Genomic DNA, 26,943 nt, shown 5'->3' with positions numbered 1-26,943 from the left:
GGTCAGCCGAGGTCTCTGTTCTTATTTGCAGTGACTGCTTTGGGAATTAAAGTGAGTAGTATACATTAGGAATTGTGTACGCAGTCAGATGAATGGGGGGGTTTTAGGTCACCAGACGTAGGTACCTGCGTAGAGCATTCGTCATTCTCTTCGCCGCGTCCAATCTCTGATGTGACTCAATGAGCATGCGAGTTCTTATAAATATAACTGACGTTTGGTCGGTTGCCAGGAAACCAGCCCGCTTTCTCCCCATACCCCACTCAGAGAGAGCGGGGCGCATTAATGAAGGTGGAATATTCAAACGCCCGGAGTGCTTTTGCGCCGTTCATTATTCAAGCGCCATTCCCTTCTGGCTGGCCAGCCCGGGCTCCCTGACAAACCTGGCACAGAGCTCAGATTTTTTACTCCTCTTCCTCCTCGGCGGTCCAGCCGATCCTCCGCACACCCGCGCGTTGTCCCAGCGCAGTTTGAAACGCTCGGCCAGAGCAAAGCCGCGTGCTCTCCTCACCTCCAGGCCCTCAGGTGTAGTTCCAGTTCCAGCGGTGGAACATTCCGGTGGAAAAGCTGACCTGCGCAGCCAGGACTCTGGACGCACTGTAGAAAGGCCTGCTGACACAGTTATGCCTCTCCCATAGAAAACCCTGCAAATGAAACGATGTGCACCTCGCCAGTGAAATTCCCTTATTTTTCCCCCTTCCCCGTTCCAAGCCGTCTTGAATTACTGCTCTCCCAGGGTTGTGCTGCCCCAGCAGGTGTGTGACCTCAGTGTAACGTTATGCAGTGATGTACCGTACAGTCCTCTGACACAAGCAAGAGCAGAATCCAGTCTGCATGGAACAAGGGTGGTTCTGCGCAGATACTGTAGCACTGAGATCATGCCCAGCCCCCTGGAAATAAGCCCCAGGAATCTGTGACCGTGTCTTTAAATTTTCTGCTCTTCATGTCTTGTTAAGCTCGTACCCAGGAAGCTGAATGGCTTCAGTGACTCATACTAGAAGCTTTGAGTTCCGAACCGTTCCATTTCACACACACTTATCCAAGGCCATGCAGTCGCAATTTAAGTAGATTGGATTAGATCTGGATTGTTTTGTAATTCTGTTAAGCTGTTCATCAATTTTTTTACTCATACATTTTAGTTGAGCATATTTGAGATATGAACACCACCCAAATGATTTATAAAAGATAAAATTGCTAATTCGGTTTGGGGAAAAGTAATGAAGTTAATGAACATTAGAATGGATTATAGTGTTGCTTGTAATGACATGATTTATAGCCTGTGCGGCATTGCTCTCTGCTGGTCATTTGGGGCTTTACACAGAATCCTAGTGTGGTTCAGTTACAAAGACGGAAGCACCAGTTTTAAAATTACATCCGGTGAGCACAGGTGTGATTGACCTTGATCCATTTCTTCCATCTCCAAGGAAAAGGAGTGAAAGCCAATTTTGTGATGGAGAACCATTCTTTAATGCTCACTGCAAATTTACGGGTTCAATAATGAAAACTCAGTCACCCCTTGCTGCGGTCCTTGTGACTCTGCTGCTTGGGTCCATGGCACAGTCATATAAAACTGAACACCCATTTCATCACAATGAAAGTCAAATCAGAATGGCACGTAGTTGCAGAGTCACATTTTGGGTAACATTCGAGAAGGTTTAACTGGGAAGGTTCTTTGCTTCCCCTAGATTTGTAACTGCTGGTGTTGTGTGCGACACAGAGTCGATTTCCTCAGGTTGGTTCTGGTCCTGCTTTGAAGCTGGGAGTCTGACCTCTGACCTGTTTCCCATTCTCCCCCCAGCCCCCGTGGTCATCATGGCGGACCAGGCAGACTCCTTGGGCCCCTCCCTGTCCGCCGGAGATAAGGAGAACGGCCGGGACCCCACCCTGGAGCTCCCCTCCGACTCAAAGGTGAGAGGCAGCGGGCGAAACCCGGCCACTCTTCCTCCCCTCTCCTCATTCACCTGCCCCATTTCCATAGGTGCTGATGTCCCAGGCCTGAGCAGGGACCGGACGTCCATTTTGGCTCTTTAGCACGAAACCGATGCCGGGTCTCATTGATAATAACCGTTAACAGTGCCAGAAGATTGACTGTGATCATGTTTTTACTGTTCTACTGAAGTAAACTGGGAATTTGTTTCAGTCATTTCAGTAAACCCAGTATCTTTTATGGAGCTGTCCCTAACCTGATCTGAACTATTGTGTGTTTCTGTGGTTATCTCATGCAAAAAACTGTTATCTTGATTCAAATGTTTCTCAAGTTTATGTTTTTTTGCCAAGAAATGTCTTTCAAAAAAAAAAAAAAAAACCCTACCCCCCCTTACCCTAACCCAGATTCTCACGTGATAGTCTGTGGAGCAGGGCAAGGGTCAGGTTTGAACTGAATCAGGGTTTACAGTGTCACTGAGAACCATCTATACTGTGCGCTGCTTCAATTAAGGAGGCTTCCAGACACCGAGTTGACATTTGTTGCCGTCAAAGAATGCATTCATCCTTACAGTTGGCCATGAAAGAATGCATTGAGCATTATATAACCTGCGCTGAGGGAACGCATTCAACGCCTCGTCCGTCAGTGTTAATCCGGCACAACCGCGGACACTGTCTCAGTTGTGCCTCGCGAATAGAAACCCAGCCTGGATAGCCGCCCTTTCACCCCGGCGTCTTTGCGGTATCAATTTAGCCCGAATAACCGCATTCTTGTCCGGCAGATGTTCAGTAGAAGGTAGGAAGGGGGGTCTCTCACGGGGTTTGTTTGGGACAAAGCGTGTTCGGGGAAGACAAGGGGGGCAGTTTCAGCCGTTCAAGTCCGTTAAATGGATATCATTTGAGAAGAACCACGACACCGTTCAGTTGATTGTCGTTTCAAAAAAAAAAAAAAAATCTCTTGTTGGTTCTCCACCACAAAAGCTTTCCTGTTCCTCCCTCTCCCCCTTCTGCCTGCTCTCTGTCTGTCCACTGATAATGTCAGCTGTAGGATTGTGAAATCGTGGCGTTGTAGAATATGCTTACCCCCCCCCCCACCCCCCACCCCCTTCCTCCTCTCAGCTGTGTCGGACACCCCCGCCCTCTGTTTGGTCACAATCCCGTTTCTGCTTCTACACTCCTGACCTGAGGCCGTTTCACTGACTAATGGTGTGTTTCTCTCTCCTTTCTCTTTCCCCGCGCACTCTTTCTCTGCTCTCTTTAATTTGTCATGCACATTTTTTTGTTACGGTTGTTTGTGTGTTTTTTTTTTTTTTTGCTTTTGTTCCCCGCATGGGTGTTCTGTCGTGGATTCTCTTTATTTGGGTACGGGGCGTGTCACCCTCCGCAGTCTATCTTCATGTTCCCACTGTCACCCTCCTGCTCCTCCATCTCGTCCCTCCCCCTCAACCTGGACACCATCTCCGAGCTGGACGTCCTGTCCGACATCTCGGAGGACGACCCCCTGTCCTGGACAGGCCAACTCGACGGAGACTATCCCGGTATTTTTAACTCCGGCTGCGCGGAGCATGGCGAGAGCTTAGCGGCTCCCGAGCCCGAACCGCCGGGCGGCCCCCCGGCCCCCGCCCCCCTCGATCCCAGCCCCGCCTCCGAATCGACAGAGGCGGCGGCGCCGCCGGTGGAGCCCCCGCCCCCCGAGGCCCCGCCCAAGCCAGGCTTCTCCCTCTCGGGCTTTTGCAAGGGCCTGCGGCTCCCCTCGCTGCTGGACGAGGACGGCTACATCTGCTTCCCCAGCCTGCCCGAGGACTGCACCTCCTTCCTCCCCGCCGAGCTGCAGCGGTACCTCCCCCTCAGCTCGCCCTCCCTCATCCCCTCCTTCCTGCTCCTGTTCGCCGTGCTGCTGTCCGCCACCCAGTCGCTCCCCGCCTCCCTAGCCATGGCGTTGCCCCTGGCCCTGACGCTCTGCTACCTGGAGCCCAAGGCGCCCTCCCGCCGCGCCCCGACCGTGCCCCCGCGCGCCGACATGGCCACGGCGCTGGAGGAGCTGTGCGACCCCGCCGCCTAAGCGCCCCCCACCCCTCCCACCCCCTCGCTGCCACCTTCTGCCTCTCCCACGCCTCCTTGTGTCGCCCTTCTGTTATGTTCAGATTTCCTTTTCCTCCAAACTTGGCAAGATTTTCTGTGTAGAGCGAGAGAACCGCCCTTCCAAGAGAGTGCAAGCCTCAAAAGCTTGAGGCTTATTTGACGTGAAGTTATCTTGTAGGTCATTTCCTGCCTGTCAGAACTGATTCGGGTTTTGTCTAAAAAGCAGATGTTTTCACTTTTTCTACAATAAAGGATAAACTCTGTCAGTAATGTAATCAATATTCCGATATCTATGAGACTTAAAAGGAGTATTGTTGCATATTGAGCCTTTTGAGTCACCTCTTACCCAATTTGAATATTTGTTTCGCAAAGAAGTGATTGTGCTCTTAGCACTCCTGCTAATGCTTTGTAATGCTTGTAATTGTTTTGAGACGTATCTCTTCTGCCCCTCCTAGATATGGTGTTCATTGTGGCAAATTGCGTGTATAATTTACCTTATTATCTAATCGTAGTGTCACGCTGGCCCCGATTTGTGCTTTAAAAGTAGAGCCTGCTTCAGGTAATTTGTACAGACAAAATAACAAGCGATGTTTCAGTCAGTGAAAATACACAGAAAAGTGACCAGACTGCCAGTGCTCTGAGACCAGCATGCCCACAGTCTCGCCCTCTCGCGCCCTGCCACCGCCCGGCTGCCCGGCAAGCGTGGCACCGAGCTCGCACCCTTCCATTACATCGCACAGTCCGCGATGCCGCCGGGAAGGAAGCCTTCCCATCATCCATTCCCACCCCCCTTCTCCTTCCCCTCCGCCCAAAAAAAAAAACAAAAAACGCTTCTTCACCCATTTCTACGAAAACGCAGGTGGAGGAGGAGCCCAGCGATGGCACGGCGGGCGTCGCCACAGAGGCTGAGCTCGTCGAGGTCTGTGAGGGCACTGCCAGCTTTTCTGCTTTTACACTTCCGCTTGTTAAAATCACAGGGGTACAGCGGGCAGTGCCCACTCTCGACTAACCTGTCCTTTTTTCCCTTCCTGGGGCTCTGGCAGACGGACAGAGGGGACTCACTTCAGCAGAAGGTCGATTGGTTGCTCGATCATTCGCTTGTCTGTAGAATATGTGGGCGTGCACATTTTTTGGCTGATTCTTTTGTGTGTTTGCGTGTGTGTTTTGGTTGTTTTTTATATTTTAATTTGCTTGGGAATATGGTTTTTGCATTGGGTGTCCTTTCGATGTTGTGGTTTGCAAAGGCGTCTCGTTTGATAAGGACGTACAAAAAATGTGCCATAGCTACCCAATCACACTCCACCCAAGCAACGCCTGCTGCATATTCATGAGCTGTCGGGGCAACGGGTCACTCCCGTCGCAAGCTAAGGACCCAAACGGACACAGCCGTGTGCACGTGCGGCAGACACATAATCACAGAATTGTGAGCTAAAGTGGGTGGGGCTGTGCTGTCATACCGCAGTGAAGGGGGTTTAATTGGAATCTCTTGGATGGTATCCAGCCGCATAAACATAACCATCACACACACCACCATCTGCTATAACTTTATGTCCTAAAATGTTGATTGTAATCAGGAACCAGTGGAAAGTCTGTGTGTAACATAATAATTGGGGGACTAGGCTTGCAGATCACAAACTGTAAATATTCAGCTACATAAATTGGTGGTGTGTGAAATCATGTAAGCTGTGCAAGTCATTTTGGCTGAGAGCAAAATTCCTCAAATGTAATGTTCACCCTTCCTCTGAATGTGCGGTATGTTGGTTTGGATTGTGATTGGGATGCTGCGGAGAAGGCCAGCGTTGTCCTGACAACCAGGCCTCCGCCTCGTGTGCCGCTGTCACAAGACGCCTCCGTGACACGGGTTTTTACCGTTTGAGTTTTTTTATTTTTTTTCGTTTTGTCTGCTTTGGCCTTTTTGTTTAGCAAACATCTTGTTTCGTTTTGATTCCACAGAGCAAGTTGAGAGTACAGGGGGAAAATATATATGTCAGACATAGCAATCTAATGTTGGAGGTTGGTAAGATGACGATGTCGACGATTTAAGAAAAATGTTTCTGGCTCCTGTCACGGGCTGCCTTGCACTCTCAGGCTCTGTCCGGACGCTCTGCATGATCTGCATGTGGGACGGGGGTGCATGCCTGACCCCTACACGCGGGTGCTGGTGGGACTGTCCTTGCTCGGCCTTGAGTGTCAATCACTAGACGGGGTGTGGGGGGGGAGGTGTGGGGGAGGTGGGCGGGCCACGGGTGCCCGGGGGAGGTCACTTAGTTCTGGGAAGAATGGAATACGTAAAGCGCACTTCCAGTTCTTTATTGATTTAATCGCTTTAACGAAAAGAAGCGTGACCGTAACACGACTAACATCATTTCCCTAACCGAGCAGGAACTTACGCTTTTCACGCTTGTTTTGATCATTTGTTTTTCTTGGACATTTTGGAATGTTAACAGACTAAACTTGCTCAAAGTGCTGTCTAGCCTCACATCACAAGCATGGATTTGTCGGTGGTGTCTTGCAATTGATTGCTCTGCCATAAGTCATAGTGTAGTGTTTGAAATGCTCTGGTCCAAGACGATGCAAGATACAAGGAAGTCTTTGTGCTTCAAGAAGAGGGAAGGGGAAGTTGAAAGACTCATCCATTTTGAAGATTAGATATGAATATGCTGTTGTCTGCTCTGCACATTGTGTTCCTTCAGAGAGAGTTTACGGCGAGTGTGTGGAAATTTGCGATGAGCACTGCAAATGGAAAAGAAGAAATGTCAGGAGGTTTGGAAGAGATCCTACTGGGCTAAAAATGTTACAAATGGAAATGCTGTCATCTCCATGGCATTAGAAAAGAGCGCTTCTAAAAGATGAAGGCCGATAAACAAGGCTGACCCCGTGCCCTGTGCGAAGCGTGGCGGGGCACTGCATTGTAGCCACGGGTTCGAGGGCCACATCCAGCGCTGCAGACGCGATTCTTCCACAGCTGCCGCGTCCCATGTGGCGGATCTCCATGGCAACCTGGAAAATGTTTGCCATATCGTAAGTGATGTGAGCACTCTGTGAAAGGACGAGGGGGAAACTGTGACGGAAGACCCGCTGGGAGAGAGCGAAGGTTACGAGTCTGTGCTTTCCCCTTTGTCTGAACCCCACCGCCCGGGAGATTCACAGGAGATGGGCTCTGGCCCCACATCTGGGAATATTCCAGAAGAAAAGACCTTTTGAACCTGTTTGTCTGGGAGAGTTTCTGAAGACCCAGCCAGTGCCCATTGGTCCCATTACTGTAGTGACATTGTTTGACAAAGACAATGAGCAAATAATTGGGGCTGTAATACTTCAAAGAATGGAATGGAATTTTACGGTAGGGACATTGAATCCTTCTGAGCTGGTGCACCACTGACGTCCATGTTTCTGATGTGCTGGTAGGTGTCTGTACTAAAGGGTGAAGCTCACGCACACGCCTCGTCTCACTGATTCAGGTCCTCCACTTTTCACTTAACGGCAGAGAAGTTCTGCTCATTGCTGTGGCACAAGGTCACAGGCCTGGAAATTGTGTTTATCCTTTAATTGGATAAACAGTGGTAATTGATTTATAATGCCCTGGAAGGCTGCCCATTAGCTGGATACCTGTAATGACTTAAATAAGTAACAAAATGTATGGCAGCCTTCACCCTGTTTTGTGGTGGCATTGTGCCACCTGCTGGCTGTGAGAAGAACTACCTTGCAAAATGAAGTGTTGAGATCAAAATGAATTGGGCACACTCAATACTTTCAATGCTATTTCAGTGATCAGTGAGACACGGCGTGTTCTGTGTGACCTTTTCTGGGGTTTTTTACAAACTAATGTACCTGTTGTTCGTTGTTCCTTGTTTTGTCCCCTCCCAACTCCTCCTCCTCGGCTGTGTGTGTGATGGGACCTGCTGCTAGGACCTGGATAAGACCCAGGAGGATGTATTGAAACATCAGGCTAGCATTAGCGAGTTAAAGCGCAGTTTTATGGAGTCCACCCCCGAGCCGCGCCCCAGTCAGTGGGACAAGCGCCTTACCGCCAGTCCCGCCACCAGCCTGCGGCTGCAGCTGCAGGCCCAAGCGGTACGTGACCCGCGACCGACGAGCCCGCATGCCGAGCCCGTTCCCTTTCTTCCGCCGCTTCCTGTCCGGGAGGAAGTGACACGGCACTTCATGGCCTGCCCCCCCCAGTCGGTGTGGCAGCTGGGATGACTGCCGCCTTCTCTCTGTGCTTCTCTTCCTTTGTTACTGAGCCGTCCTCTCCCTTCTGTCCTACCCTCTGCGCTAAGCTAGCGCGCTAACAGCTGCCTGTCCACGCGTCACCGGAGAGCTGTTCCCTTTCTGTCCGATTGTGTTAAGTGGATTTAAAGGTTTTACCCATAATCCCAACTGTCACACCGATGCCTTTGTGGGCCCTCCTGCCTGTCAGAGCTATCCTGTGCTGTCGACCAAAGGTACAGCTGCACTGCCCTTCCTGCGTCTGTACACACTGAACTCAGCTTCAAATCTCTGATTAATACCACGAAGCCTTCGGTCTAAGAGCTCATCTGAGCCTGACCATGTTTCTTTTCTTTCTGTGCTGTATCGAGCCCTGCTTTATTTCATGCATGTACTATTCCTGTGAGCATCTTTATTGTGTACTTGGTCTGTGTTCCTTGTGTTGCTTGCGGTGTTTTGTTTGTTCCAGCTACTTGGTCCAAAATTGTTTCAAAATTGCCACGTGCCTTTGTTCTTTTGGTTTTCCACATTTTTTTTCCTTTTCTGTTCGATATATGGCTCTGTTTGTTTCTGAAAATTAATCTGTCACAAAAGCTGGTGTTTGATTCAGCCTCAGATATGTGCACTGTTGCTTGTTTGTAATGAAGCACCTTTTTATAGCTTTTCCTCTGTCTTTTCTATGTTGTTTTCTGGCAAATGCTTCACTGTACTGTAAATGAAGTGATGTCAGAGCTACATGCAAATTATTGCAAAGTTACCATGGTCACCCTGTGGTTTGCTGTTAAGGTGTGAGCTTCAGTAAGATAAAGTACAAAATTTTAAATGCAGCACCCTTAAAGTAATGCATGAGCTATTTTACTTGGTGGGGAAATGTTTACTGCATGTTTTATCCACCCCCACCATCGTAAATATTTCCTCTGGTCTTTCTCATTTATTGAGAGCATGTCAGTCTCTCCTCCACGTTTGTTATTGGTCCATAGCAGAGAGTGGTCTAATGGAGACCTGGCCTCATGCAACCTCCACCCACCCATCTGTCTGTCTGGCTCCATGGCATCACTTCAAAACAACATCCCAATTTGCGCTAAAACAGTGGCTGCCTGTTTGTGGGTGTGATGCTTGCTGAGAAGAGATAGTGACTAGATTGTGTTGTTGTTCTGCAAGCCCTTTGTAGAAGTGACACTTTTTTTCTTCTTTTCTTTCTGTAGGTGTGCTCTGTGTCCTTGCGCTTGTCTTTTAACTTTCTGATTCTTTTCCTTGTCGTTCTCTAACCCGTGTAGAGCTTAGAAGAGGAGATAGCCTCCATTTTATTCAGTAAATCGAGCTTTTTCTCTGGTCTGGCTGGCCCCTTCGCTACCAGCACGCAAGCAGCAGAGGGCGCTGTTGCAGTAGTCTCTGCTCCTCTGGCCCCACGCTCTGTCGAGGTGCTCGTCAGCGAAACCCGACGTTTGGTGACAACTAACGGCCTTCTCTCACTGCCGTGCTGTCCCATGGTCCATCTCCCAGTCGCCAAACAAGTTCATGTCCAGTCCAGACACATATAACGGCTGTGTAAAGATTAGATGGACGTTGATATCACCCGGATGCAATATTACACAGACCCTCTGTCCTAATTTTTTAAATGTTATAGTTGAGGACATGGTAGGAAGAATATGCTTGACATTACACATTTCTAGATGTTCCTACTCCTTAAGCAGCAGTGAGATAATCGATCATCCATTTTGCTAGTGAATCTGCTTGAGTTATGGGCAGTGCTTGTCTGTGGATTTACAGTTTCACCTGCAAAAGTGTGAACATTTAATTAAAAACCTCAGATCCTTGTTTAAATACTTCCATTTTGTATTTAACCTTTGAAATTAGAAGCTTGAATAACCTCTGGTCATGATCAGGGTTTACCATTTGGGTTACAAGTCTATTAGGTTTGTTAGCATTCTGTTTTTTTTTTTTCATTTCTTTGCACTTCCCTGCACAACAAATATGACCATAGGGACTTAATCAACTTTTGAAACATCAGGCTGGCCATGAACTTCCGAGTCTATGTTTTAATACAAAAGCAAAAATCATTCCCATCCAAACCTCCCATGCTAGTAAGTGTTCTCATTTGTCTTGCTTCGAGCATCCTGCTTTAACCTTCATTTCTATAGGACTGTAAAGGGTTCTTGTTTGGTAAATGTGAGCGTGGCTGCTTTGGAAAAGACGTGTGGGCCTGGCACTCAGGAGCCCCATTTCCCTCACCTCCTGCTCAGCCCGATGGAGAACCTGTACAGTGCTATAGCTTGTGTGTCCTAACGACCTTTAACCCCAGTGCGAGTGAGTGACCAGCTCCTGTGGTTGCCTCTTATGTTCCGCAGAAAACTCCGCCCAGAACTGACGGCGTGCTGCCCGACAGCAAAGAGGAGGACAAGGTGGCTGTCGCGTTCCTCCCCCCACCCCCCACCTCCCCAGTTCCCTTTCCCCTTCCCGCTCTTATCCACCAGCACTCTCTGTTTATTCATCCCTCCATCCTCCCTGTCCTCCGCGTGCCACACGTTCACCGCCTGTCGGCTTTCAGCTGTTGTTCCGTTCCCCGCCTCCCTGTATTCGTGTTCTCTTTTAGTTGCCGCTGTCCTTTTGTTTTTCCTCCTATTTTTTTTTTTTTTGGTTTGGTTGTGTTGTCATCTTTTACGTTTGTTTCTCTCCATCCGTTTTTGTTTTGTTTTGTTCTCTGGTGTAGAGCGCAGATGACAAACAGAAACCAGAGCCAGGCGAGCAGGCAGAGGTTGAGATAGAAGAGACTGTAGTCATCGAGGAGATCAGGAAAGTCCCCAAGGTCAAGGTCGCGACCCCCGAGGCCGCCCCCATCGTGCTCGTCACCGCCGCCGCCGTGGAGGAGGAGCCGAAGAAGGAGGAGGGGAAAGCGGCCAAGGAGGAGAAGAAGAGGGCCAGCCGGGAGGCCAGCACCTCCTCTGACAGCCACAGCGAGAGCGAGGAGGAGGCGGAGTACCGCCCCGAAGCGGCCGGCGTCTCCGCCCACCAAATCAAAGAAGAGCCGGAGGAAGAGGAAGCGGAGGAAGCCCCGCCCCCTGAGCCCACGGCCGAAGCTCCGCCCACCACGGCGGACGCGGTAGCGGCGCCGCCGGAGGCTGAAGAGGAGGAGAAGGTGGAGAAAGAGGAAGAGGAGACCGCGGCGGACGAAGCGGTCCCGGCGGACGAAGCTCGGAACGGGCACCCCGAAGCGCAGCCGGCCCTGGTGTCGGTGGAGGAGGAGGAAGAGGAGGAGCCCCGGGTTAACGGGGACGCGTCTCACGCCGAGACGGAGCGCATCCCGCAGGTTATTTGCTGCTCCGAGGTAAACTCCTGCTCGCGGGGCCGCGTTAGCGCGTCCGGCGGCTACGCACTTCCGCCTCCTCCCTCCTTCCTTCCCACCTACCCACCCACCTACTACCTGCCACTTCTTTTTTCCGCCGCGCGTCCGTTATTCCTGTCGCTCGGCAACCAAGCACCAGCGAATGCCGCCCGGAGTCCTCGCTTCTCGGTGCAACGGTTGCCTGATGATTTTTTCCTTTTTTTTTTAAGTTTTGTTTTTTATTTTTTAAAAAGAAGTAAAATCTTGTACGGAGTAATGAGTTATTTTCCCGGGAACTTTCCTTTTTGGTAGAACCGAGTGGAAAACTTCGGCAGCGAAAAGCCCTGCCATCTACGCTCCTGGTTTCTGGCTGCCTCTCCTTAACCGAAGCAGCTCGTCAGTTAGCGCCCCCCTCCCCCGCCCCCCCCAGCTTCATCTGAACCATTCCACAGCCTCACCGAATCCCAGTTGCTTTGTGTGTGTGTGCGCGTGTGTGTTTTAACGCGCACCCGCACATAGTTACTTCCTGCGAGCCCTGACTAGCCATTTCCCCACCACCGGTCCGGTGGTTTGTGTTTAGCCTGCCGTGTGTGAGCCCACCGCTAGTGTGTGTGTCCTCCCCCCACACCACCCTGTTCCCCACCTTAGATCTGTGTTGCTGTTTCAGTTTTATCGAGGATGTAGAACGTTTCGGATTAAGCCACAGGCCCGAGTCACTGCGTCAACTTTTTTCATCTAATTATTTTTCCTTTTTATCTTTTTTTAAGTTTTAAGATTCATCTTTTTATTATCGAATCGTAAATTTCTGAGTGCTGTGCATGTACTGTACTGTGATGTTTTGCCTCGTTTGAATACCTAAAGAACGTACAAATGTACAGTGTGTGCCGTTGTAGATTAAATTTTTGCCTGATTGATAGTGCATGCGGTAGCTGCATGGTCATGCCAAAGATTTCTAGTTTATAGTTTGTGTTGTTGTTTATGTGTTTTGCGCAGCTACACATTGCATGACCTGTCCCCCAGACTGTAGACAGAGCTGCGGTCGCCTTGCATGTGGTGTTGGCGCTTGCTCAGTTAACCCGGCTGTGCGGCCTTGAGTGTGTGTGTGTGTGTGTGTGTGTGTGGTAGTCACAGTCTCCATCTGCGTTCCGCAGCCCCCTGTGGTGAAGACAGAAATGGTGACCATCTCGGACACCTTCGCCGCTCAGAAAACGGAGATCTCCACGAAGGAGGTCCCGATTGTGCACACGGAGACTAAAACCATCACGTACGAGGCAGCTCAGGTAGGACTGCTCTGCTAACTGAGCTGGTGTAGTGGGAGTGTATTTCTGACTGTAGTGAGTGGGAGTGTATTTCTGACTGTAGTGAGAGTATATTTCTGACTGAAGGACCTGGTACAGTATGAGTGTATTTCTGACTGAAAGCTCTGGTATAGTATGTGTATGTTTGTGAATGAAGGACCTGGTATAATAGGAGTATATTTCTGTCTGAAGGACCTGGTGCAGTATGAGTATATTTTTGCCTGAGGAGTTGTTATGGTCGGACAAAATTTCTGGGCCCGATAGAGTTGTTTTGTTCCTGTTGTGCAGTTGGACGGTAGTGGGGATGCCGAGCCTGGTGTTCTGATGACTGCCCAGACCATCACCTCTGAGTCACTGTGTACCACCACCACCACACACATTACCAAGGTAACACCTTTTATCCTCTGCCACAACACACATCACCAAGGTAACCACCACTAGTTTTGCAGCACCTCCACTCATATCTCCATGGTAACTCCTCTTGTCCTGTGCCACCACACACGTCTCCACGGTAACCATGATTCATTCTGCACAAACACCCCACACATCACCAAGGTGACGCCTCTTATCCTGTGCCATTGCACACATCAGCATAGTAACGCCTCATATACTTTGCTACCACACACATCACCAAGGTAACCACTATTCATTCTGCACCACCTCCACACACATCACCAAGGCAATGCATCCTATCCTGTCCAACCACACACATCACCGTGGTAATGCCTCACATCCTGTGCCGCCACGCACATCACCAAGGTAGCCACTATTCATTCTGCACCACCTCCACACATATCTCCAAGGTAAGGCCTCTTATCCTGTGCCACCACGAACATCACCAGTGCAATCTCCCCGCAATCTCAGGCCCCTATGCCGGTGAAGGTAGGACTGGAATCCCACGCAAACTTCATGCGGTTAGAGAAACTGATTCATAGCCCCAGTGTCCAGCAGCTTTCAGAAACTTCAAGATCTGAAACCGTCCAACGGAATCATTAATGTATCCGCAGGCCTTTGTAGAAACGTACGCACCTGGGTCCCTGGCTGTGAGTGTATTGGTCTGCAGATAAAGCTTTTGAAATGTGCCATGACCCAGTCTCTGTACTTTCCAGTGAAACATTAGCATTCTGCAGAGGAGGCTCTATGCCTGTTGTTTCAAAATGTGAAATGTTCCATCAGCCTTCCTTAATTCTGTGGCAAAGCAATATTCCCCCTTCTAGTCTGCTGTTTTGAGTGAATTTGCTTAATAATGCTTTGTATGCGTTTGTTCCGTTTGTCATTGTCGCCATTTTATCCGCAGACACTAAAAGGCGGGCTTTCAGAAACCCGGATTGAGAAGCGCATCGTCATCACGGGAGATTCTGATATTGACCACGACCAGGTGAGTATCGAAGGACAGTCGCACAGAGCGTATCACACTGCTTACGGCCGCGTTGTGTACTTAAGGAAGCAGTAATATTGGCTTTTGGTTTAATGGATTAGCTAAAAGGTACTCGAGTTCGAGATTCAATTCAGCAGCCTGTGCTGAGTATACAAAGAAGGGTTGCCACTCTCGTGTGTCTGCGGTACAGTCAGTTGCTTTGAACAACTTTGAGAACCACACCTGAGCATTCTCCCTTTAAATGCGGCATGTTCGGTGTGAATCCGAAGAAAGCTGCTCACAGGCAGCCACATTGTATGCCATGTTACTTGTGTTCCATGGGAATTTTGTTGGGAAAATACTCCAATTTTTCAAAGCTGTTCAGCATTGAAAAGTCATGGGGTGATTATATGGAGTAAATATGATGGCCAGATTGGTGTGTGCTCAAGATAATGGCCAGCATTGCTGTTCTACTGGATCATGGGGCATGGCTTCTTTGAGTACGCTGTGCCCTCAAATTGGACAGCGTTGCCAGTCTTATGGTGTCGTCTCCTCTGTCATTTACCTGTAGAATTTTAATTGGCTAAATTACACAGATCAGCGTAATGCCAATATGTCAGCTGCCCATCTATCCACAGACGGAAAGCGATTTACTCAGCGTTGCTTATAAAATGACGACGATTCAGAAGCCAGGGTGCAGGCCGGTTTCATGCCCAATTATCTCGGGTCGTTGCGAATGCTAATGAAAGGGATACTGGCGAAACTGCCGCGCCGTATCTTCTCGCACAGCGGGAGACCTTTCATGGGTGGGCGGTTTTGGGGGAGACGATGTTAAATTATTCAGCAGCGGGGGCCCCTGTCGCGCTCTGCCGAGATCAAGACATTACATTACATTACATTACAGGCATTTAGCAGACGCTCTTATCCAGAGCGACTTACACAACTTTTTACTTAGCACTTTACATTGTATCCATTTATACAGCTGGATATATACTGAAGCAATGCAGGTTAAGTACCTTGCTCAAGGGTACAACGGCAGTGTCCTTGCCCGGGATTCGAACCTGCGACCTTTCGGTTACAAGCGCAGTTCCTTACCCACTGTGCCACACTCCGTCCCGTTGTTTGGTCTCCGTCCTCAAGACCAAACAACGAGGAAACCGCACGGAAATGCCACGCTCTTCTGAAGCCTGGCGGCGGCGGAGCGTTCTCTGTCCCAGGGGCTGGGCTCCGCGCCACGCTTGGCCGGGCGTTTTGGCCGGGTCCGCCGGGCGCATTCAAAACCCGCGCTTCCGAACCCCGGCGCACGGAGAGGAGAATCGGCCTCCGCGTTGCCCCCCTCACCGCGATCCCTTACCTGCGGAGCACGTAAACGCAGCCGGTCCACATCACAACAGAACAAATCCCCTCGCAAACGCGAGGCGAGGGGCTTCGACCAGCCGTCCCTCCGTGGCACTAGCGGCGCGTCGGTCGCTGTGGAAACCGCCGTAGCCTTGCTCTCAGGTCCACTGTAGCGAAGGGCAGTTTTACACTGATGGGGGAGCGACCGTTCTCTCTTCCAAGCGCCACAGATGGGCTTCTCTGGTACGGGCTAGTAAACGAGACTTCCCTTTATCAAACCAGCCTGTTTTCCCCTTGTTTTATTCATTTGTTTTATTTATTCATTTATTTACATGAGTTCATGAGTTCATTTTTTTCATTCGTTTTGTCTCCCGTGTGTTTGTTTCTGTTAACCCCGCTGTTTTCCTTTCCGTTGGGGTCGCGGCCGGGTCGCGGCTGCTAGGCGTTGGCCCAGGCTATAAAAGAAGCCAAAGAGCAGCACCCAGACATGTCAGTCACCCGGGTGGTGGTCCACAAAGAGACAGAGCTGGCGGAGGAGGGCGAGGACTGAGCGCCAGGTAAGGACTTTAGGCCCCACCCCCCTGCTCAAACTACTTCAAAACCGCAGCCGCTGCTAATCCCAGTAGCGCCATCGACAGCCCCCGTCATTACCGCCGTTCATCGCTGTTGTTTTCTTTCTCCATTTTTCTAGTTGGTGATTCACTTCGCCTCTCCTCGCTGTGTCATCCATTTACATCTAGATTTACGCAGCGACCCTTGTTTTGGTTGATGTGGGTCCTTGGAGTCATTCCGTTAATTTGGGATATACGGCTCGTTTGCATTAGTGTCCTTTAACAGCACTTTATCTTTTAGCAGTGAAAGGGGCACTTTAATCTCACTAAAAGGGCCTTATTTGGAATGTAAATGAATTCATGCCTGTGAGAGAACTAAAATATTCCCTTTAGCGGGTTAAAATGTCCGCTGACAACTGATTTATGTGCTCAAAGCTTAAATGTTGTCGCATGCTGTTCAGTTTCTCTGTCCTGACATTTAAAGTTCTCTAGTGGAAGTCTGACTAAAATAATTTTACATATTTTTAAATAAGCAATGAACCATATTTTTCGAAGGACACTGTCCGAAATTGATGTAGAGATTCAAAGACCGCCATCTTAGTTTTCCAGAAGGCATTATTTAACTGTGACAGTTCAATGAACCATTCCTGCAAGTCATAAACATCGTTTAAAGTTTCAGTGATGTGGACCATTATCCATGGAACATCGCTGTTTGAATCAATACTCATGTTCAATCAATGATCATGCGGGCTAGTTTCAGCTGTCCATCAACAGATACATGACAAGCAGCAGCAATCTCTCAATCTTAATGCTCTTCAAGCATTCCTTGTACACAGGTTCAATAGCAAGTCATTTATCAGGTGTAGCTTTTCTGATTGTACAGTAAGGGAAATGTTTTATTTTGTTAGATGGTTTCTAATAATCCAATTATGACTATCCCATTTTTTACACACTATACTTCAGTCCACTCCAGGGCAGAATCTTTTCTGCAAGTTCATTGAACTGTAATATACTGTTCAGCACGACTATTGTACCCCCATCCCCCCTTCCCTCCCACTGATAGAAAATAGCTGACTAATCCTGAGTGTTTATATTGAAATCCAGCACAATAAAATGTTCGTCATAAAAGTGATTCACGTAACCACGTCCATGCTTTATTCTCGAAAATCCATTAGCTCAGCTGCGCCTCCGCTCTCACTTTGTGGGGGGGTTTACGACGGCTACGGCTTCGCTGGATTTTAATACCGCGGGAGGGCGGGGGGACGGCGGGACGCGTCCTAAGAACCTACGCGGTACTGCAGCAGCACGAACGCGCGGCCTCTCTTCGCTTTCACACCAGCCGCGGATCGCTTTTCCCTGGCCACTCGGGAACGAAACCGGGTCACGAGCGCGCTGACCACGGCAGCCTCCGTCGTGCGGAGATGATGGAAGCCTCGGCGGGAAAGAGGGGCGGTGCTAATGTAGCCCCAAGACCGCCGCACAGAGTAGACGTCACAGAGTTTAAGCCATTTTCTTCGTCAGCCGTCGTTCCGTGCTTTCTGCGAACGCCTGCGATTGGTGTGCCGGCCACGTCTGGGTGATATCTGGGGGGCGGTGCGCGTGAAGCTGGCGAAATTAAACAGGAGAGCTGATTTTCCTCTGCGGCTCGGGGGGGACACGCCGTAGGGAAAATGAGTGCTCCTGCCAGTCAGAAATGGAACACGACTCTGGGAGCCGCCTGTTACTCCTCTGGGTATAGAGCCTATCAGGCCTTTAGCGGGTTCCGTGGTCTGGAGGCGCGGTGTCTGATCAAAGGCGCGAGACGCGCGCCTTCCCTGATCAAAGGGGGAGGGACGACGCGGAGCCGCTAATACGCCGCGCCCGCCTTAGCGCCCGCGCCAGGGGGGCTCGCCGGTTTGTGCCGGTACAGCCCCGCCCTCCTTCGCCGAGGGGCTTCGCTGAATGTATTTTACCTCGGGAAGCGCGAGCGCGGTAATGGCGATTCGTTCGCTTTTCTGATTTACAGCAGAAATGGAAGCCTTCATCTCAGAACGATCTCCTTAAATGCTTTTCTTGCAGAATGGGCCCCCACCCCCCCCTTTCTACACGTGCCCCCCAGTCTTGTTTTGCATTTCAGAGTAAATGCTTTGTAGTTCTGCTGAGTGCTCCTTGCTGTACAGGAGGGCATAATAAACATTGTTTTAACCTTTGAAGGGTATGTTGTTTTTTCCGCATAAATTGAAGTCAGTATTCTAGAATTCTCCATTGCTTTCAGTTACCATTATTAGTGATTGTGACATCAGCATTAGAATGTTCAGTTCAGAACGTTCTGATCGCGTGCTTGTTAAGGGTTACATCTGTCTGATTGCAGAGCTGAGGAGCCCATGAAGTCCGCACTTTGTTCTGCGAGAGAATTCCAGTCAGCCCTCGGAACAGAGCGTCACCTCGCTTTCTCCCAGAGGACCTTCAGAAGATCCCCAAGGCCCGGCTGAAACGTTTCCGTGCTTTGCACTCATTCCTTTTTTTTTTTAATCATTCAGAAGAAGAACCACTTAGCTTACATCCGTAGCTTTTTATTATTTGTTTTTTTTTTTTCGTGCTTTTTACAGTTTGTCTACCATTATTAAAACCAGATAGGATTACAATGAAGTGGTCATTTTTATTGTTAAGTAGCATTCACATTCCTAGTGTGTACAGAAGGGTTGTGTGTTTTTTTTTTTTGAGAAACTACACGTAAAAAAAAAAAAAAAAAAAGAATAATTGATCCTTCTTCCTGAGTTCATGCAATTGGACACACATAGTATGACTGAGCGGGCAGAATAGCTTTGGAACTGGTCGTTATACAGTACCACGTAGTCTTTGCGTAAATGTATATCAATGGGGAAAAAAAGAGATCATCAAATTCATTTCATTGGGTGCGTTTCCAAGGGACCAGCTTACGACGGAGCACTGTGTGATGTAAGTTGCACTACAGTGCCAATACAATCTTCTATGCAGTCAAACAAAACATTCCACATCTGGGAGGTGCTTTTTAATCTACCTCCCTCTGAGAGAAAAAATAAAAACGCGAAAACACTAAAAAAAAAAAAACAACTTTTGAAACTCTAGGCAGCTTAAAAACTTTTTGCTTTTTCCATAACTTTCTGGCACCATTAATCGGATTTATATTTGTAGAAAACTTCTTTCTTTTTCTTTTCTTTTTTTTTTGCTACCTTTTAAACTTGTCTTAATCTGTAAACTGATTTAGATGTTAACGAGGTGGGTTCGTTTGCCCTTTTAAATATTTTTAATATATTTCTTTCAGAACTTTTTTCGAGGACTAAAAGAAACACAGAAAAAAAGAATGGCGACCCTTTTTAATCTCTTCCCCCCCCCCCCCCCCCCCCCCCTTTTAGGTAATGGAGGCAGCTTCTCTGTGCTTAGCGCTCTTTAAAATCTGACCGCCCTCGCCCCAAAACTCAAATGAAGGTGTCAGTTTGCTCTTGGACCCTGTGTATAGCAGATAATCTTAGATTTTTAGCAGCTTGAAAGATGTCTTGTGTTTTACCCCTCCACTGCCCCCTCCCCCACACACACCTCTAAGTGTAACACAGTTGAAATAAAAGTTTGTTTATTCTCTAATTATTGACAGACGTCCTGGACTTTCTTTTCTTCGCGCGCAAACCTCCCGTGGATGTGCGTTTCACAGACAGCGTCATAATTGTGCAATTACTGGTGTTTTCCCAAAAGCACTAGATTGGCTTGTTTACTTCAGTGTAAGATATAAAAAATTATGAGTGTATTTTGATGCTGTCGGAGAGACGGGTTACAAAGAAAGTGACATCCTGTTAAGCAAGGTTCCTCTGTAGCTCTGCTGTTCAGTATTTATTTATTTATATTATAACATTCAGTGTCGTTATGACAACAGCAGCTGTTGCACAGGCACTTTTGTGTAGTTTGTTCTTTTGATACTCGGAGGCAGTCAAGAAGGTTGCATTTTAAGCTGTGTTTCTAACTGTCACAGCCTCTGTAAACATTTCCCCTACAAAATAGTAAACACGGCAGGAAAAAGCCTCGCATTTTAAATGCACAAAAAAAAAAAAGTGGCTTCATGACAAACACTCGCAAAAGTGAGTTGTGGCAGTGACTATCGGCCTGTTTGTAGATGTTAGGCCTTCGGTAATCACAGCTTTGTGCCCGGGTGTGGTCTCGAAGGCCGTCTGCTGGGCCTTCTCCAGCTCGGGTCTGCTTTCCCCCGTGTTATGTTGAGTGCGAGTGTCCGACCTGAGTCAGATGCGGTTTCCATGGCGCTGTGAGTGTGTGTGTGCTCCGCGTCGCCGTGTGAATCAGCATCTGTGGCCTTGGCGCCAGGCCCGTCTCCGTTTCCTTTGGATTTGGATCCTTTGGATCCTCCCTCGGGACCCCCGTCGTGCGTCATCCGCCCTCGCCGCCCGTCGCCGGGCGAGGCCCCCGGGGGCGCGTGTGTCTCTCAGGTGCGCGTCCGCCCTCCCGCCGCCCGTCGCCGCCCCCGTTTCCATGGCGCCGTCCGGTGGCACAGGCGGTAGGCGGTGTCCCTGGGGTGGTGGGCCTGCGAGAGCTCGGCGTCCACTGTGATTGGCAGGGGAAAAGAACGCGGCTCACGGTGAGAGCGAGCCTTAGGAGGGGGGCAGGGGGGCGGAGGGGGTGGTGCGGCGTGGGGCGCGGCGCGGGGGTTTGGAAGCTCCCCCGCCGCCCCTGTCCGTCAGGCCCCGCTTTTGAAGCGGGGGAAGCGCGCCCTTGCCGCGAGGCGGGATGCCGCGGCTGATCGCGTTAGCGGCTAATGAACAGCAAAGCCTCGGTTACCCCTCCGCTAGCAAGCAGGGCCTCAGGGAAACACCTACTCCCGCTGCTTTATGGCTGGACTCTGATGAAGTGTTCTCCCGGTGCAGAGGCAAGGGGGTTCTACGGGTTTTACTGCCACGCAAACTCGTTTGAATAATGGAAAGATTGACAGCTGGTGCGGTCTATCGCCGTGGCTTCCAAATCTCACATAGACAAATCAGGGCTTCACTGCCGCTGAGGTCTGTAATTACAGATCATACCGACACTGTCAAATCTGTCTTTCAGGAACACTGCATGCTCACAGCAATTGCATGCAGCACAGATTAATCCCTGCTTTCTTCACAATAAAATTCATGCTTGGAACACAAGTGTGTACTATAATATTAATAGTATTTCCCCCCCCAGGCTAAAGGCACTACAATCGTAGAATTAAAACGACAGTTGGGAATTTAAAATATCCAGTTGCAGTCTTAAGTGAGAGCTACACATTAAATCCTGTATGATACAAAATGTAACGCTGTACACCATCACAAATTACCCATAACAATTAACATTGGTTAATTGTAAGTTGAATGCAGAAGGCCAATTGAACACGGATACTTGCAGGTTCTGGTGAATTGATACAAGCTAGATGTTCATGTTAAGAGATGGGTTTTCAGAAGGGCTTTGAAAGTCCTTGTGTGCGGAGGAAGGGCATTCCTGTGTCGTGCCATGGCTGTACACAGTAATTACATTAATCTGTGGCATGCAGAGAGCGCTTTCCATACCTTCCGTCAGTTTCCATCTCAGGTAAGCGATCGTCAGAATGAGCAGCAGGGAGACGGGCAGGAAGATTCCGGAAAAGAGAGCCCAGCCCGGCACCTCTGAGAGGAAAAGGCTGAGGGAGGACATGTTGGAGCAGAGAGTTCTGAGGCCTGCTCGGCTCTCTGTGTTTATAACAAACCCAGCGGCTGATTTGGACTTTGAGCAACAATCTTGTGATTGCTAAGAGGATCAACAACCTACAAGTTAATGGTTGACCGAGCCAGTTTGTTAATGTTGTGGGAGAGATTTCTCACTCACTGTCCTGTATATGTTACTATTTTTGTATTTATTGGTGGCCTGACATTGTTCTCAGCATCACTGAAAGACTGAGCCATTTCTAATAAAAGGGACTTCAGCTTCCTTTCAGATACAAAGGCGTCAACAGTATTTACGCAAGCATCATTCTGATCAGAAGTTTTCAGCTGCATAAAAATGTAAGCTTGATATGGTGGCTCAGGTTGAGTGAACACATAGCTGATAGCACTGCACTTAAGTGTTGAGTTTGGATGTGACATTTATTTAAATGGAAAATCATATCGCACCATCATCAGTCTTCATGGCAAATGGTTTGAGATTTAGTTCCTATTAACGCAGTACTTCATTGTAATATCCTCCTGTTTTATTATGCCATAAATGGCTAGAGGGCGATTTTGACGGTGTGCCTTAAAAAGCTTTTATTCATATAAATTCATGTCTGAGGTATTGCTTAATCAATAGTGTGCCGACTGAGTGCCCTTGCTGCTGGGCCAACTGCCACAGTGGGGTAGAAGGTATGTGGTTCTTTAGGAAATTTTAATTATGTGCTAGGCAACAGAAGAGTCTGTGTGGAGGTAATGGAAAGCATGAAATATTGGAGCGGCATTTTTCCAGGGCTTAATTGGCAGTTAAACCACAGGAGTCTGAGTGATATTATCAGATTTAAAATGTAAATAACAGAAGCGGAGCTAAATGCCTCAGACACAGTGCTGTGTTTAATGTGTGTATGTGCTGTTTTGGTGTGCATACAGATTTAGGTTTGTGTTGAGTACAGTTGAATCAAACATGAATAGTGAATGCTGGAGTTATTATATATAATAAATGTAATGTATATATGAATATGAATATATAATGAAATTTAATTTTTTTATGATGTGTTATGAGATTGGTTTCTAGTGCGCAGTGTGAGTTGTTGGGTTGGGTTTTTTTTATGCAAACATTTTGTAAAAAAAGAATTATGTAAAAGTATGTATGATTTCCCTTTGGATGTTCAGACCAGGGGTGAGGTGGATGTGATGTGTGTGGCCAGTAATGCAAGTGAACTCGCTCCTTCACATCCCCTGCAGGTTTTCCCCACATAAAGCCAAAAGGGACCCTCTCCAGGTTCTCTGCTAACTCTGTCCCTCAGTCCCAGTGCGTAAAACATTACACAGCAGCTTCCTGTACGATCCTTCCAAATGAACTTTGATAATATGCACATTTTCAGGCAAACCAATATGCGTAACATTGTTTGTACCGTACAACTTGTTCTTGTACAAATAATTAATTCCTACCAAAAACACTTACTATACCTCAATATATTATCGTTTGGTTTTAATTTAATTAAAGCACAGGTTGTTCTAGAGTAGAGTTGTAAATAATTTTAAATGGAAGCCTGTGGCTTTCAGAACAGTCCATAATGCAGCTGGAATACCGAAGGCACAAGTACATTCTCATTGGCTGCTATATATGGTAGCGAGAGAAGTGATTGGCCAATGGGTTAGCGACATTAAACTCCATTACAGGGAATCTTCGCGAGTGAGGAGGGGAGCAAAGGTGACATATTTAAGTGGTGTCGTCAATGGCAATGCAGTATTTCAGCATTCCTATCTGTGTGTTGATCTCATTACCAGTAATCGTAAAACGACATCACTGATGTTGTAAATTAGTTTCATAACTTGATGAGCACAGACATATGTTCAGTGCAATTTCTCATTTTTATTAGTCTGTAAATGTTTAAGCACTGGTGCTTCCAGCCTTTTTTGTTTATTAATTTTTCCAGTTTTTCCTCCACATGCAACTCCTGACAGGAATTCCTCAGTTTTACTCAGTTGGCATATGTATAGCACCCTGTTGATGTGTGTAATATTATTTTCATTTGGCTGGGGTCACAAGTCACACCAAATATACGCTTAAAACCTTCTTTCTGACATGACAACAGTTTATTAAGATATTATTCTTTGATCTGACATTTTGTGTAGCTTATTACGTGCAGACTGCACAAAATACTGGTTATCAGTCTTGGGACCTGGTCCTTTACCAACTGTGGCTTTAAAACATGATTATTGCTTAATATTTCACTGCACTACTTGATTGGGTGATATTTGCCATGTATTGCAACATAACATTTTTCCCCTCTTGGTCATAAGTCATCTCCATCATAGCTGACCATCACTTTTTTGATATTTCAAAAAATGCATTTATAATCACACGTCCCATTTTGCACACTTGTTGTTATGCAGACGGGCATATCCACTGTGCTTCTTCACAAGCCTCTCATTTCATGCCATTCATATTAGGACATCGTGTTTGTGTGTAAGCTGTTGTTTATGTTTTGGCCACATCCAGTGTGGTAGATTCTAATGTAGTCATTACATCTGTATGAATTCATTGTCTAAATAACATGTTTATATTTTCACTCCTTGAATGAATACACATGTGCACATGTCTAAAACAGCTATTTTTAGACCACAGCTCGAAGTCACCTGCCATTCAACTTGATAGTATTGTGGTTGAGCCCAGCTGCTAGTTTTATGTTGTTTGTATTTTGGCTTTGGCAGAGGCACAGTCATTCAAATGAGTCACACAGAAATGACCTAAATTAGACATAAAAAAAATAAAAAACAGATTACAAATGGCATATGTGTCATGCCTGACATTTTCTGAAGCATTACTTTGTCTTTTTTAGTTTTTTTTGCATGTGAATTGTTTAAACCTCTGTGTTGTTTTATAGAACTGTGAAATAATCTTCCTAATGTTGATAATCAATACCAGATGCCAGGTAGTGTGCAGCTGTATGTGGTGATAAACGTAAGTGTCTGCCTTCAGTAGGCTAATGGCTGCTTTGAACCTATTGTATTCAGTCTCTCCATTACTTTGAATCTGGTACAGCTTCTGTCATTCCAGTGTTTGTGTTGAAATAGCAGTGCTGTATCTCAGTTTTACTGGGAAGAGACAAGAATTTATTTTTAAGTCAGTCCATTTTAACTGGCAAAGCACCGCTGTGGTTTCATAGACTGATGGACAAAAACGGCGCTGGCGTTTCCTCGTTAATAGTGAACAGTGGCCACGTTGCAGCAATCGAATCAGGGGTGGATTAATTCTCTGAAATCGGTGGGCATAGTTAAGCTTCTCCCTGTGAGAATTATAAAAGTACTCCTACACCCATTTTACCTAATGAGTCTAACGCAACAAATCAGAAAATGGCTACTGTGATTACTCATTCAGATTCAGCATTCCCCGTGAGAACACAAACAATGTGTGGGTTGATAGAATCGTACTCAATAATAGATGGACCTTATTTATTTATTTTTGACTGCATGTGTGTGGACGTATTTTTTTAAAACGTATTTACTTCCTTAAATTCAACATTTCTGAGCAATAAAGAAGGAAGAAAGCACTTGTTTTGCTGAGACACAACTAAATTAATTGCCAAAAAAAAAAAGTTCACGGATTTCTCTGTTTTGTACAGTCACATTAAATGACTGTAAATGATTGAGTGCACAGAAACTATGCTTTGGGTAATGGATGATCCGCAACAACAACAGGTTTACTGTTCGCCTGTTGAGTGGGCACAAACCCCATGAGACTTACCACAGAGATATCACAATCGAACGCCGGCCTCCAACTGCAGCACACTGATGAGAAGAATGAGACCCGTTGTGATAAAGCAACCCTACAATCAGGGCTTCTCTGTACGGGGCCCCTCCCCACTGCACTCTCTGATAATGCAATCAGCAGGCTCGTGACTGACGTCTGGAGCTCTGCCTCAATTAGACAATTATTTATATTTATAATCTGTCCTCTGTCTACGAGGGCACATGGTCTTTAGCACAGCTGTGCCCTGAAGAGCAGCACTGGCATTCAGATCCGGCACCAGTCCAAGTAGCCCGTTTCACACGAGGGCAACGGATTAGACTTGTGCGCCGAACCGCCCTCGTTCATCAAGATACCTTGGTTTACAGCGGGTTTGATCCCAAGCAGAGATCAATACAGACCAAATCTGCTGCTGAGCCAAGGAGAAATCCTTAACAAGACTCACCGCTCCTGCCTTTAACACTGGAATGATTGCATCGGATCACGATGAACATTAAGCACAATAAAAATGATTCAGATTCAGATCATCAATTGTGTAATTTGGCCTGTAATTTCCACAACCCTCCTGTTGAGACTTCTGGTAATGTGGATTGGGAAACTAAGCTTGCACATCATGTAAAAGTTGTTGTCTTTGTCTTCAATTTGGAGAAAGATGACAGTATAAAATCATCCTAATCGTATTGCATACATCATGCCACCCAGACAACACTGGATAGATTATTCCTTCTCTGTCATGAAATGGGGAACAATGCAATTGTAACTGTTGTATAAGCCATGATGTTGATTAGAAGCAGTTATTTCTATTCATTCATCAAACGCATTTTTGAAAATTTGGCCAGCCCACACATTTGCAATGCCCTTTATCAGGAATGTGGAGGGCTGATCATGTGATTTTTAATGATCTGTTGTGTGCCTCCTTTAATGAGTGCCGTCAAAAGTAGTTTAATTGAAAAAATATAATGCTAAGTAGATTTTTACTAAATCTTTCCATATAAATATATCCTCAGTAATAGCATTGAATGTTTTTATTATATTGCTGGTCATAGTGGACTTCAGGCAATGACCAAGTAAACATGTATTTATCTAATTAGTACCACTATTGTGTATTGGGCAAGTACAGAATAAGGAAAGTGAATTGGACAGGTAGGTCTCTCCTCCACAGTCTCATACGCTGTAAACTGAGAATTAGCCTGACAGTGTTATTTGGCGTCCTTGCTCCTTTTAAAAGTACGAACAACAATATATGGCTACCTATTTATTTTTACACAACACGCCATTTCTAGCGGTAAAATGGTATATGGGCACCACCTGCCCCATAAACCGCCCTAATTTGACAGCCCTGTTTGCACACACACTTTGACTGGCTTTCCTGCCTCTCGCCCGGTCCTCTCTTCTTGAATTAATTACTGCACTCTCTCCAGAAGATGTGGACTCTCTGTTCCTTCTCACTGTTAG

The 26,943-nt window shown here is 47.4% G+C and overlaps 1 protein-coding gene across 18 annotated transcripts in view; it reads left to right on the top strand.

Annotated features, from left to right (window-relative positions):
* The window catches only part of epb41l2 (erythrocyte membrane protein band 4.1 like 2), a 68,923-nt gene extending 49,249 nt beyond the window's left edge, over positions 1-19,674 (top strand). For 3 of the 18 annotated variants that reach the window (XM_064340067.1, XM_064340070.1, XM_064340069.1), the window contains exons 12-24: positions 1,796-1,905; positions 4,862-4,921; positions 5,046-5,075; positions 5,956-6,015; positions 7,909-8,073; positions 9,486-9,629; positions 10,557-10,610; positions 10,919-11,533; positions 12,682-12,810; positions 13,117-13,215; positions 14,126-14,206; positions 15,966-16,080; positions 18,425-19,674. In XM_064340067.1, the coding sequence (XP_064196137.1) occupies positions 1,796-1,905; positions 4,862-4,921; positions 5,046-5,075; positions 5,956-6,015; positions 7,909-8,073; positions 9,486-9,629; positions 10,557-10,610; positions 10,919-11,533; positions 12,682-12,810; positions 13,117-13,215; positions 14,126-14,206; positions 15,966-16,073 (1,655 nt within the window). In that variant the 3' untranslated portion in view covers positions 16,074-16,080; positions 18,425-19,674. Of the gene's footprint in view, positions 1-1,795; positions 1,906-3,307; positions 4,708-4,861; positions 4,922-5,045; positions 5,076-5,955; positions 6,016-7,908; positions 8,074-9,485; positions 9,630-10,556; positions 10,611-10,918; positions 11,534-12,681; positions 12,811-13,116; positions 13,216-14,125; positions 14,207-15,965; positions 16,081-18,424 lie in introns of those variants that run through there. The other 15 variants (XM_064340075.1, XM_064340071.1, XM_064340072.1 and 12 more) reach the window with 15 other exon arrangements.
* Positions 19,675-26,943: the final 7,269 nt, after the last annotated feature.

This window comes from Anguilla rostrata, chromosome 6 (genome assembly GCF_018555375.3).
Source record: "Anguilla rostrata isolate EN2019 chromosome 6, ASM1855537v3, whole genome shotgun sequence".
NCBI lineage: Eukaryota > Metazoa > Chordata > Actinopteri > Anguilliformes > Anguillidae > Anguilla > Anguilla rostrata.
Note: the sequence above shows the minus strand (reverse complement) of the source record. Positions and strands in the feature narration are given on the sequence as shown.